The 13,831-nt window shown below is 47.5% G+C and overlaps 1 protein-coding gene across 2 annotated transcripts; it reads right to left on the reverse strand.

The window, feature by feature from the left end:
• Nucleotides 1–4,031: 4,031 nt before the first annotated feature.
• LOC308547799 (uncharacterized protein) lies at nt 4,032–12,235 on the reverse strand. 2 transcript variants are annotated; one of them, XM_081118642.1, is made up of 4 exons: nt 12,007–12,235; nt 10,711–10,832; nt 7,430–9,201; nt 4,032–7,065 (listed from the first exon to the last, which is right to left on the reverse strand). In XM_081118642.1, exons 2-3 carry the CDS (start codon nt 10,742–10,744, stop codon nt 7,643–7,645), a joined length of 1,593 nt encoding a protein of 530 aa, XP_080974768.1. In that variant the 5' UTR covers nt 10,745–10,832; nt 12,007–12,235; the 3' UTR covers nt 4,032–7,065; nt 7,430–7,642. The 2 variants fall into 2 exon arrangements, with proteins under 2 accessions (XP_080974768.1, XP_080974767.1); XM_081118641.1 differs by having other exon boundaries at nt 10,711–10,837; nt 12,007–12,220.
• Nucleotides 12,236–13,831: the final 1,596 nt, after the last annotated feature.

Consider the following 13,831-nt stretch of genomic DNA (forward strand, 5'->3'; position numbering starts at 1 on the left):
GAGGGAGCAGGGGTCATTTCCTCCCCACTGACCAGTAAAGATGAGGACATGACCCATCATTAGCTAAGAGGAGTTGAGTTTTGTTTGGTAACAGGAAAGTTTCTTTACTCATGGACATTGCTGGTGCCAAGTGATACTTTTTTTTTTAATACGATTTTATTGATTTGAGAGAGACATCAATCAGCTGCCTCCTGCATGCCCTCTACTGGGGTTTGAGACCATCAAACCAGCGACCTTTTGGTGATGGAATGACGCTCAACCAATGAGTCACACCAACCAGGACATCATGATAGTTTTTGTTTTTGATTTATATTGTTGAAAGTATATTCTCTTTCCCCATTGACCCTCTCCACCCTGCACTCCCACCCCACGCCCATGCCCACCTCCCCACACACACATCATGTGATAGTTTTGACAGGTTTTTCCGGACTCTCAAGTCACCTAGCCTGGACAACTAGTTGCCTCATGTTGCTCTGGTTGGTGTGATAATAAAGACTTTATTATTTAAGCCACCTTTAAACTTGGAGGTGGTTTTTACTGTTTGGAGTGATTTGAAAAAAAATAGGCTCTGCCAAATTGAAGGGGTAAACTGTTTGTGGGGGCCTCCAACTTTGTGTGCCTCAAATGGAACACCAGGGTGGCACAGAACAGTTCTTAGTCCAGCTATAGTGTTAATTTCCAATCCTGAGGAAAGCTGTTTTTTTATATACATATTCCTAAATTACTTCTTGAAGAAATACAAAATTAGAAACAGAAATTTTAGGGTACAGATAAAGCAGTTATAATAAAAATGAAAATATATCAAATATCTAATTCCTCAAACTAGTAAACCAGGGAAAGTGGAATAAAACACATCAATAACATTTTAAAAATAATAAAACGATAGAATTCAATAAAAATACAGTTCTTTGAAAAAAATCAAAAATACTAATCAAAAGAAAGGGCAAATATATGTAATTAGAATTAACAATCATCAAAATACAAGAATGGCATCTCATGGTTATTTCTCAGATTTTTTTGAAATAATACTATTTTTCACTCAAAATTAGGCTATTTACAGTTTATTTTTAGTGAATGAAACCAGTGTAAATGACCTTAATACTAAGCTGCTTAGAGAAACATTGGGTAAAACATGAGTTTTATCAGAGAGTAGAATTGCCTGGTCTTTTTTTCCCTAGTTGAATTTACTTGGGTGACATTGGTTAATAAATTATACAGGTTTCAAACATACAACTTTGCGTAACTGTATTGAGCGCTTGCTGCCCAAAGTAAACTCTGTCCCTATTTATTCACCCTTTGCCCTCTTCCACCTCCCCCCCCTTCCCCTTGGCAGTCACCATACTGTTGTCTGTGTCTGTGGGTGTTATATTTGCTTAAACTTCACATTTTTCACCCAGCCCCCACAACACCTCTCCCCTGATAGCTGTCAGTCTGTTCTTTGTATCTATGAGTCTGTTTCTATTTTGTTAGATTCCACAGATAAGTGAAATCATATGGTATTTGTCTTTCCCCAACTTATTTCACTTAGCATAATACTCTCCAGGTTCATCTGTTGAAAAAGATTAAGATTTCCTTTTTTTTTTTTTTTTTTACAGCCAAGTAGCTATCAGTTTTTTGTGCAGATGCAAGCTGTGGGTCATAATCATGGGGGGAAAAGTGCTGGATATCAACTCTGAAGGAAATGCATTATCAATTTTAAAAACTTTATTTAAAGAGGGATAGGAGAGAGAAACATTGATTTGTTGTTCCACTTATCTACCCCTGATGGGGCTCACACCTGCCACCTTGGTGTATCCAGATGATGCTCTAATCAACTGAGCAACCAAGCCAGGCCTGTGTTACCAATTTTTAATGCCCACCTTTAATTTACAAATAGGTTTTTCAACTATTTTCACCTAAATTTAATATTTCAGGAGACTACTTGCAAACACCAATTGCTGATTTTTAAAAAGGCCAATTTCTCTCTCAGTGTGCTCTTCTGTGCTTTATAAAAATCTTTTTTTTTAATCGTCACCCGAGGACATTCTTAGCGGAAGTGGGAAGGAGGGAGGGAGAGAGAGATCCATGTGAGAGAGCAACATCAATCATTTGCTTCCCACACTCACCCCACCTGTGTCCATGGAAAGAACCTGCACTCTGGATATGTGCCCCCACCACCAAATCGTCCACCGTTCAGTGCATGGGATGATGCTCCAACCAACCGAGCCACACTGACCAGGGCAACCACTGTTTTATTTATATATATATGTATATTGTTAATTTTAGGGAGAGAAGAACTTTGATGGGAGAGAAACGGATTGGCTGCCTCCTGCAGTTGGGGATCAAGCTGGAAACCAGGGCATGTGTCTTGACTGGGAATCCAACTGGTGGCCTCTTGGTGCATGGGTTGCCTAATGTTTGTCTTTATCAACTCTCACACTGGCTCTATGCAGGCAGGTTTTCTGATAAAATTCTTACTTGCATCTCGTACAAAGGATGTTACACACATGCTTAACACATTCTCATTGAAGCAGTAAAGCTCTCCCAGTTTATCCAAGTTCATCTCTAACACTCCGGCAACTCATTCAGCTGACATTGTACAAGGGTCTCAAAATTGAGAATCATATTTTAGGTGAAAAACCCTAAGGTTGGCAAGGAACTCGGGCCTCAGTCTCCGCGCCCTTCTGTGTCATTGCAGATGTCCATATCCTCATGTCGCATATGCTCATGTCGCACGTGTTCTTCCCACAAATTTCCTGTGGATGTTCCTCAACTTCCCCCATCCATCCTTCCTGTCCTCCCGATCTCCCCGCCCCTCATTCTCTCCTGAATGCTGTATTTCAGAGACAGAGTCCCCATTTGTCCTACAGAAGCCGAACCCTCTTCCTCCTGCACAGGCCTAAACCAACCCACCGGGCCAGTGACCCCCTACCCCAACCCCACGCACGACCCTCCCAGCAGGCTCCCATGTGAAACCAGCTGTCTGGGAACAGCGATGGCAGCTCTGACTGAGCCTCAGAACTTTGAGGCAGAGCTTTCCAGCGCCAGGAGCCCACGGGCGACTGTACGCCCGGGGTGGGGAGGCCTTCCGGGGACGCCGGTGAATGGGCCCGTGTGGTGACCGAACCCAGAGCGGGGCAGGGCGTGGCCGGGACTCCAGGACCCTGGCCGTGGTCTCCTGGGATTCGTGTGCCACGGAGACAGACAAGATGCCGACCTGGCACCGGGGCCGACCGGCCTAGAGTCCGTTCTCTCCCGTCCTGACCCCGCCAACGAGGCGCCAGGACTGACGACTCCAGCGCTACAGGCGACCGCACCGGAGGAGCTGCCGGCTGACGGTCGCTGCTTCCAGGAACAGGGCCGCAGGGCGGCCGCCCCTGGGTCTGAGGCTCGAGGAGCCGCGGAAGCAACGTCTTCACCGTCTGGGGCATCCGAGCGTCCCGGGCGGTGCATCGGTTCACACGCCGGAGCACCGGCGGAAGGACGAGACCCTCGCTGGGCTCCGCAGTAGGTTCTGGGATTTACGGGTAACACGCCCGAGTCCCGGCGCGTGGGCGATGGGGACTACATTGCCACTTCCGGCCCTGCGCGTCTGGGTGGGCGGGACTTCTCACGCCCGGCGGAGGTCAGTGCGCGTTCCCGGGCCGCCCGGGCCTCAGCCGCAGGTCCTGCATCTGGGACCGTGAGGCGCTCGTGGGTGACACGTGGTGTGACGTGTGACTGGGGTAGGAGAGGGAGGCAGGCTGAGGGCCGCCGTGTAAACACCTGCAGAGGTGGCTGATCCCGGAGGATTGGAAACCTTGGGTTTCCTAACAGAAAAATAAAAGGCCTTTCAAAGTGAGCGGAAACAAGCATTAAAAAAAAGTTACCCTGGAAGCAGAAGCCCCAAGTGTTCCAGCTGGGAAACAGGCAGCGAGTGTACATGGGGAGCAGAGGGGACCGAGCTCGGCAGTAGAAGCTGGGCGTCTCCGCTGGTGCAGGTGCCGCAGAAAGTGCTGCTCTCTCAACAGTATGTTTTGAATTCTCATCCAAGGAAACTTTTTTGTTTTTTTAAATATATCTTTATTCACTTCAGAGAAGGAAGGGAGAGGAAGAGAGAGAAACAGAAACATCAATGATGAGTCATTGATCAGCTGCAGCCCGCTACCCGGGCATAGGTCTTGCGCGGGAGTCAAACCCCCATCTCCTGGATCCTAGGTGGATGCTCAACCGCTGAGCCATGCCCGGACGGGCCAAGGATACTTTTTTTTTTTTCCAGAGACAGTAAGGAAGAGAAACATGGATCGGTTGCCTCCTGGGCCCTTACCAGGGTTCAAGCCTGCACCCTAGGTGTGTGCGCTCACCCGGAATCTATCCAGTGACTTTTTGGTGTAAGGGAAGAAGCACCAACTGAGCCACACCGGCCAGGGCCCTCCTGCTCTTTTAAATGTGTCCTTCAAACCATATGAAATTACTCAGGACATAGTCTACTCTTCGTAATGGCTAGTTTCAAATATATCTAGAAATAGAAAAGGCCTTTTTAAAAAATGTCTATTGATTTCAGAGAGGGGAAGGGAAAGGAAGAGGTAGAAACGTCAAAGATGAGAAGAAACACTGAGTGGCTGACTCCTGCACGCCCCACACTGGAGATCAAGCGGGCAGTGTGTCCTGACTGGAAATCGAACCTTGACCTGGATCACAGGTCAATGCTCAACCAATGAGCCACACCCGGCAGCGCTAAAAAGACTATTAAGAAGTCATTATTCTGTCATTAGTTATTTTATACTATTCTTGTTTCATCTGTCCCCATTATTTATAATCCCAGACACTGTATCATTTCACACATAACTTAAGCATGTTTCTAAAATGTAAGGGCCCTTACAAAACTCTGGAACATAAAATCAAAGTAGGTAAAATTAGCCCTAGGCAGTTTGGCTCAGTGGTTAGAGTGCCAGCCCTCAGACTGAAGGGTCACGGGTTTGACTCCCACTCCACCTTGGTTTCAGGTTCAATCCCCAACCCCCCGTCAGGGCACGTGCAGGAGGCAACCAACTGATGTTTCTCTCTCCCTGCCTTCCACTCTCTCTGAAAAGCAATGGAAAAAATGTGCTCAGGTGACGATAAAAAATATATATTTAAAACTATACGTTGTCATCAGTGCTAGATTTTGTCAGTTGTATTCACCTTTCAATGAAGATAGATGTGTGGATACAAAATTTATCCTTAGAAGCCTTGCCACCATGACTCAATGGTTGAGAGTCAACCTAGGATCCAGGAGATCAAGGTTCAATTCCTAGTCAGGGCACATGCCCAGGTTGCAGGCTTGATCCCTAATAGGGGGTGTGCAAGAGGCAGCCGATCAATGCCTCTCCATGTTTTTCTCTCTTTCCCCCTTCCTCTCTCTAAAGTCAATAAAAACTTTAAATTTTTAAAAAAATTTATCCATAGGTAATTTTTAGGTGTATCTTGGAATTCTTGTAACCTATATGTTCCATTTATTTTTATAGAGAGGTGGGGGAGACTGACCCTAAGGTGCTCGGGGTGATGCTTCAACCACTGAGCCACACAGGCCAGGGCCATTATAATTTTTTAATTCTTATTATTCCCCTGATGATGCGAAGCCATTTGTCCATTAAAATTTGCAACAATCTAGATCTGGTTTGTTGATTTCTTTCACACTACTTAACAAGCTCACCATTCCCTCGTATTTCTTAAACACTAGCTATGCTCAACACCATGAAACATCAGGGAAACGCAAAACCAGAGGGGGACTGTACACATTTACTAAAAGGGTCAAAATTTTAAAAGATTAGCCCAATGCACTATTAGCAAGGACATCAGAGAACTGGAACCCACATACACTGCTGGTAGGAATACAAAAGATCATTTTAGATGACAATTTGGTGGTTTTTAAAAATATATCTTTATTGATTTCAAAGAGGAAGGGAGAGAGAGAGACAGAAACATCAATGATGAAAGAGTCACTGATGAGCATGCCCACAACCCGGTCATGTGTCTTGACTGGGAATTGAACTGTAATTGCCTGGATAATAGGTCAACGTTCAATTGCTGAACCGCACCAGCTAGGCTGGTGTTTAAGTTATACATTCACCTACAATTTCACTCAGGTATTGCACTTTCAGGTATTAATACCAGAAAGGGAATATATCAATATGAACTGTCCAATTTTAGCAATGGCCAAAATTGGAAACAAAATATCCACAAGCAGATGAATAGTGGTATATCGATGTACCGTTTCTAAGCAATATAAAAACAACAAACTATGCAGGTAAGTACCACTGATGAATCTCAAATAGGTTCTAATTAAGTCTGGATTGCTTACCCTTTAGAAAATCAGGTTTGGCAACTATACTGACTCCATATTCCCTGTCCTCACGAGAAAGACACTTGCATCAGTGGCAGCAATACGTGAGCAAGGGCCTAGCTGGTGTGGCTCAGTTGGTTGGAGTGTTCTGTACACAAAAAGGTTCCAGGTTCAATCCTCAGTCAGGAGGCAACTGATCGATGTTTCTCAGTCACATCAAATTTCCTCAACTTCTTCCTTTCTCTTTAATAAAAAAAAAAAATGTGAGCAGTGAAGGGTGTTTTCACTTTTTTACAGCAACAGTGACTAGGCCACAAAAGCCATATGGCTGGACTGAGATCTCGCTTCTCTCATGTTATTGCACAGCAATGGTCTTATGTGAACAGCCAGGCAGGCCACAGATATCCACAAAACCTTTTATTTTCTCTGACAGGACCCACAGCTACACAAGATATAGTTCAGGAAGGCCCAAGAATGTCTGTACCTGCAAATCCTTCACAGCCATAGGGATTAAGTGTTGCAGACTTTTAGGAGAGCCGTATTTTACAAAATGAAATGAAATGCATGTATAAATAAAAGGAGCATGCTAACCAGTTTGTGGTGGTCTCTTCCATTCTCTATGAACCCAGTGTTTCTGTAACAATGACCCTTCTCCTGCCCCTGTAATTTTAAAACCAGTGATGTTGCCCTACAGAATTCATGACATCAGAGTCCACAGTTCCACTGCAGGACCTGTGGGGACAGATGTTCCGTCACCAATGCTGAGCAGGATACAACAGCCCCTGTGAACAAGAGAAGAAGTTCATGTTGCTCTCAGAAGCAGTGAAGGTTGTTAAAAGGACCCCCAATTCATGTTCAACTCTGAACCAACAAAAGTCAAAGCATCCAAGCTATAAAACAGGACCAACAAGCTCTGTAGTCTTTCCTTAAAGGCTTGAACAGCAATGCAAACTAGGCCCAAACTGAAGAGGTATAGTCTGCCATCATACTATATCCTGAGGCACAAAGTTTGTGATCCCAACCAACACTGCACCCCTTCATGCTAGCAAACCCAGTTAATTACAAAGTACCCCAAACAGTGAATAGAATCCCCAAGATTAACAGTGGGTTTATACATATATTTAAATATGGCTCCCAAATCCTTACCAAAAAAAGTGTGGTATCCAATAAGGCAAGTCCTTCAGCTGCAGGCCTTCTCATATTCATTGCATTTTTAAGGCCTTTCTCTAATGTTAATTCTCTGGATGTAAACACGCTTGAGTTTGGTAAATAATTTCCCACATTTGCCACAATCATAAGGCCTTCATCCAATGTGACATGGTGGTTTAGGAGCCTGAAGTTGAAGGTAAATAAAGGCCTTTATCCAGTGTGAACTCTTCGGTGTTTAATGAGGCTTGAGCTATGGTTGAAAGATTTCCCACACTGGCTACACTCAAAAGGCCTTGATCCAGTGTGAACTCTCTGGTGTTTTAAGAGACTAGAGCTATAAGTAAAGAATTTCCCACATTCACTGCATTCATAAGGCCTTTCTCCAGTGTGAACTCTCCGATGCTGAAGAAGTGCAGAGCTTTGGCTAAAAGATTTCCCACATTCGCTACACTCATAAGGCCTTTCTCCAGTGTGAATTCTCATGTGTTTGATGAGACTAGAACTGTAAGTAAAGAATTTCCCACATTCACTGCACTTATAAGGCCTTTCTCCAGTGTGAATTCTTTGGTGTTTTAAGAGACTAGAACTGTAAGTAAAGAATTTCCCACATTCACTGCACTCATAAGGCCTTTCTCCAGTGTGAACTCGCCGATGCTCAAGAAGCACAGAGCTTTGGCTAAAAGATTTCCCACATTCGCTGCACTTATAAGGTCTTTCTCCACTATGAACTCTGTGGTGTTCAATGAGGCTGGAGTTTTGAGTAAAGGATTTTCCACATTCACTGCACACATAGGGCCTTGACCCAGAGTGAACTCTCTGGTGTTTTATGAGACTGGAGTGGTAGGTAAAGAATTTCCCACATTCACTGCACTCATAAGGCCTTTCTCCAGTATGAACACTCTGGTGTTGAAGTAGTGCAGAGCTTTCACTAAAGGACTTCCCACATTCATTACACTCATATGGCTTTTCTCCAGTGTGAATTCTTCGATGTTTAACGAGGTTGGACTTGTTGCTAAATAATTTTCCACATAGGTCACACTCATGAGGCCTTACTCCAGTGTGAACTCTCCGGTGTCGAATGAGGCTAGAGCTTTGCCTAAAGGACTTCCCACATTCCCCACACTCATAAGGCTTTTCCCCAGTGTGAACTCTCCAATGGTCATTGAGGCTATAGCTTTTGCTGTAAAATTTTCCACATTCACAGCACATGTAGCCTCTTTCTCTAGTGAGGGTTCTCTGGTGCTGAACAAACGTGCGATTGCAACTGAAGTCTCTTGTATATTCTCCAGAGTCAGACAGGGTTTTTCCCCTGTGAGAGGCTACCCTACTCTTAGTTCTCCTGTTTGACTTCTCCCTGGTATATATGGCCTGATGCTGAAGAAATCTTGAGCTGGCCAGGAAGTCCCTCACAACCTCCCCACAGGAAAAGGGCTTCCCTGACACACAGAATTTGCAGTCCTTTACAAATGAGACTCTGCCAGTGTTGCTTCTGAAGCACTTCTCTCCCGGGTGCTGCTTCTGATGCTGAAGGTCTGTACTGACATCCAACTGTTTCTCACATGTCCCAATCTTGAACAGTTTCTGCCCATGACGTGTTCCCTGGTGCTCGGTCAAGTGCAAAATGTCTCTCAAGTCCACACCACACAGCTCACAAGGATGAGCATTCAGGGGAGACACACCTGCCTTGGGAGTCCTAACCTGTGACACTCCTTGTAAAAAATCGCTGAGTTCAGAAGGTGCCTCCTCATTCTGGGCTCCATACCAACAACCTGAAAACAAGAAGTGCTGGTGAAGTTCATGTTACTTCTGGTGGGAGGAGGGAAGTCCACACACATGCGTGCCTCAGACAAACCCAGGAACAAGTCAGTGGCATTGTGTGTAGGACCAGGGAGTTGGTTCAGGTTGAGGATGGAGCTGCTTGGCACTACTGGGCTATAAAGAGCACAGAATGGGAGAGGCCTCACGAGGTGAAGGACACAACCATGCAGTATGACACACAGAGTAGAGACTTCTCTACTAACAACATTCCAAAAGAACTTCTCTACTGGTGACACATGAATGCTGTGTACAGGGTATGTTAAGACCCAAGAAAATACAACTACAACAGAGCAGCTGGTGTTCAAAGACTTTTAGCAATACGCACACACCTCAGGACACAATACATAGGGGCCAACAAGGAAAGCACTACAGATGGAGTGGTGAGAAAAACAGGTAAGACACAGAGTGCAAAGCAGTGAGGTTAATCGCAGGCTGGAAGTGAGAGTAGAAGTGACAAGTGATAGGGTTGACAAATCGGCAAGTGTAAAGACAGGGGTAGGAGAGACAGATATGGGCGTTAAAATACTAGTCCAACAGAATAGATGTTTGGTGTGATTTCAACACAGCCCTGCATCACACCCTCCTCTACATGCCACTCCTGAAGGCCAGGCACCCTCTGAGCCTTTGCTGAGCCTGGTCATATACATCCTGTGAACCACTGCTTTCCACCCAACCCAACTCCTTCAATAATAAGCAAGTGCATGGCTTATACAAGTACTAAGGGAAGGCAAGCACAGATGAGTACCCAGCACTAGCCCTGAACAACTCAGCACTTGATAGCCAACAGCAAAGAAAACTATCCAGCCGGTGTGGCTCAGTGGTTGAGAGTAGACCAGGGAAAAAGAGGTCACTTGTTGGATTCCCAGTCACGGTACCAGTCAAGGCCTGGGTTGTGCCTTGATCCCCAGCAGAGGGGGTGCAGGAGCCAGCCAATCAATAAAAGTTTCTCTCTCATGGTTTCTTTCTATCCCTCTTCCTTCCTTTCCCTTAGAAAAAGTCAATAAAAACATTTAAAAAAAACTAACTACTCCACAGAAAACATCGAAAGAGGCTCTTGCAAGAAGAGGTCATGGTCCATGTAAGGAGTAACCATGTCATGATGGCAATTCCTGGCACAGGCAGGCCTGAGGAAACGTGAGCTAGAAGAAAGAAGTAGAACCTAGGCACATAGGTACCTTGGATCTGGGCAAAGTCATTTTTTCAAGAAGGCAAGTAAGGTGGTATCCATTAGGTTCAATGGAAGATTCCTTCCCTGCGAGGCTGCAGAGAAGCAGGTGCTGGGGCTGATCAAGGAAGGAGAGGGCGGTGCACACACCTCAACTCAACCCAGTACCTAACCAGGGATCTGGGGAAGAAAGCAGTGCCCATGGTTCTGGTGTGAGGATAGACCTGCTCCTGGGGAAAAAGGGAAGGGCAGAGACTACTTGTTCACAGCACAGGAGTGAATTTGAAAACCTTACCCAAGGAAGTTGTAAGTGCCAAGTTCGCCAGCATCACATCGTGGTACAGACGTCTCTGAGCCTCATCAAGGAGCTCCCATTCCTCCAAGGAGAAGTACACGGCCACGTCCTCAAAGGTCACTCTGCCCTGGCATGATGGGGACAAATAAAACCACAAAAAGCTCCTATACTGAGAACCTAGAATCCTTTCCCCTTCCCAATCTACCCATCTGAAAGGTACATGCCCTTGACCAGAATCGAACCTGAGACCCTTCAGTCCGCAGGCTGACGCTCCAACCACTGAACAAACCAGATAGGTTGCCAGAGCTGCCTTTTTAAAAAATACACATACAACTCTGACTGGCTCAGTTGATTGGAACGTCCTCTTGCACACCAAAAGGGGTGGGTTCGATTCCAGGTCAGGGCACATACAAGAGGGAACCCATGGAACCCTCGTATCAATTTTCGTCTCTCTCTCTCATCTTCTTCCTTCCTGTTTCTAAAACCAATAAGAAGCACATTCTCAGGTGAGGAACAAAACTAAAAAGAAAGAAAAATTAGAAAACACACATCCAGAATGCAACCACATCCCCTAAGCCACGACTCCGGTCCACTGCCCCTCCGCTGAATTACAGCAGCCCGGGCCCCGCCTTCCTCCTTCCTCCCTCAACCCGCCTCTGATGATGCTACAGACAGACCGACCGACCGTGGTAAGACCACCTCCCCGCTCGGGTGCGGACCCCGCGCCGGCGCCCACTCCACGCCCGCCTCGGGTCCCTTCCGTTCCCACGAGGACAAGGGCCCGCTGTCCTGCGCACGCAGCTCGGCTTCACTTCCGGCGCGCGCACCGCCCGCTGCTTCCCCGGCACAGGCGGGTCTTCGCCGCCGACAGAAACGCAAACCCCTTCTGGGACCCTTGCGCGGGCTGCGCGAGGCCCGGTGCTCGGGGCCCCTCGACGCTCAGCGAACCCGAACCCGGGGCAGCACCCGGGAGGCCGACGGGGCACGTTCCGGGCAACACGCGCGTGGGGTCGCGGCAGGCGAGGGCCCGACACCCTCGGCCTCCCTGGGTTCCGCCACCGCTGCTGCCCCGGGGCCGTGGAGGGGCCCGGCCTCGGCGAGACGCGTTCGCGGGGATGCAGGGCCCTGCCCGCCCCGGGCCGGACTCGACCGGCCGCCGGCCCTGCGCCTCCAGCCCTCAGCCCGTCTCCACCGGCGCCCCTCCGCCCGGCTCCCTCGCCCGCCCCGTCACCGCGTGTCACCCACGAGCCCTCGCGGTCCGGACGCCGGGTCTGGGCCCCGGGGACGCGCACTCACCTCAGCCGGGCGCCTCACGACCGCCGCCATCGGACTCTGGGGGTGGGGCGGCCCCGGGCACCGCGGTCCCTGTCCCGGCCCGGCGCGGGTCCCCCGGGCGGCGTCGCCAAGCCTCACACCCGCGTCCGCACTGCGGGGGCCACGACTCCCGCAGCGTCTGGACCCGGCACCTCGATCCTAACTGAGCGCCCCCCGGGCTCGGACGGACAAAACCAGGAGCACCCAACATGGCCGCCACCAGACAACGGAAGTCCCGCCCTCCCCGCAGGAGCCCGCCGCGGAGGCCAGTCTTCTCTAAGCCCTCATTGGACAGCGTTGCTGCCGCTCTCTCAGCATCCTGGGAAATGTAGTCCCTCCGCCGCGGAGCCGAGAAACGCGGGTTGAGGGCTTATTGCTCAGAAGTCCAGGCTCCGCTGGGAGGAGCGCCCCGAATGGCTCCTCCAGGTGGGCGTCCCCTCCTCGTAAAGGGGCCGCCGCCTTATTTCTGCGACGTGCTCTCTGCTGCTGATCGCCCAAGTTTTGGAGGCACGTTATTTAAGACTATAGCTGGGCATGCTCCTAGAGGCTAAAAATATTATTTCTGAGTCTCCCAAAGGCTACGAATCCAAATAAACATATTGCATAGTCATTCAGACTCAAAATATGTCCACAGTTAGCAGAAGCTAATGTTATTTCACGTCAAATGCATGCACTCCACATCATAAGGGCAGTTTGTCAGTCTGTGTATGTTTGGTCAGGGACAAGAGAGAAAATACTCCGGATTCTGCCATTTCAAGGAAGGTACAGAGAGGATGCTGGGCCACCCTGGAGCACGATGGCAAAGATGGATCTGAGATTCTCCTCGACCAAAGTTCAGTTTCCTCTAAGCTCTCTTTGTCTGTTTATTTTAATCATCTGAGGATTTTTCCATTGCTTTTCAGAGAGAGTGGAAGCAGGGGGAGAGAGAAACATTGATGTGAGAGAGAGACATCAACTGCTTGCCTTCCACATGCACCCCAGTCAGGGCTGGGGACCCAGACTGCAACTGAGGTACATGCCCTTGGCTGGAATCAAACCTGGGACCCTTCAGTCCACCGGTTTCGCTCTAACCACTTAGCAAATCGGGCCAGGGCTATAAATATATTTTTTTAAATGATCACCATTATGAAACCTCATGGAAATAAAATTAAAACCAAAAGAAATACCATTATACTTATTTCCAGGGAAAATATTTACAAAGATTTACCACAGCTTGTGCTGGCAGGAAGTCTAAAGGACTTCCCACAATCACTGCACTCATATGGCATTTCTCCAGTGTGAACTCACTGGTACCTAAAGAGGTGAGATTTGCAACAAAAGGATTTCCCACACTCACTACATTCATAAGGTCTTTCTCTAGTGTGAATTCTCTGTTGTTGAATGAGGTTAGCGGTATAAAGTACTTCCCACATTCACAAGGCTTTTCTCCAGAATGAACCCAACGGTGGTCCAACACTTGGCAGTATGGTCTAAAGGATTTCCCACATTCACTACACTCTTATGGCTTTTTTCCAGTGTGAAGTCTCTGGTGTTTAACCAAAGCAGAAACTTGGCTGAAGGGCTTCCCACAATTACTACACTCATATGAGTTTTTGCAGATATGAATTCTCTGGTGTTTAACGAGGTTAAGTTTGATGCAAAAACATTTCCAACAAACAATAAATTTATAAGGCTTTTCTCCAGTGATACCTCTCTCATGTTGAATATGGATATATTTATAGGTAAAACATTTCCCACAGACACTGCATTCATATGGCTTGTCTTCAGTGAAAAGTCTGATGTCTAATGAGGAAATATTTGTTGCTAA

This window comes from Miniopterus schreibersii (assembly GCF_964146895.1).
Source record: "Miniopterus schreibersii genome assembly, chromosome: 18".
Lineage (NCBI taxonomy): Eukaryota > Metazoa > Chordata > Mammalia > Chiroptera > Miniopteridae > Miniopterus > Miniopterus schreibersii.

Bases quoted from the DNA above. Each gene is read 5' to 3' on its own strand.
- LOC308547799 (XM_081118641.1), bottom strand. From the start codon at position 12,036: ATGGCGGCGGTCGTGAGGCGCCCGGCTGAG. The intron at 10,838-12,006 runs GTGAGTGCGCGT...CCATCATGCCAG, and splicing joins TCGTGAGGCGCCCGGCTGAG to GGCAGAGTGACCTTTGAGGA. The intron at 9,202-10,710 runs GTAAGGTTTTCA...TCTTGTTTTCAG, and splicing joins GGCACTTACAACTTCCTTGG to GTTGTTGGTATGGAGCCCAG.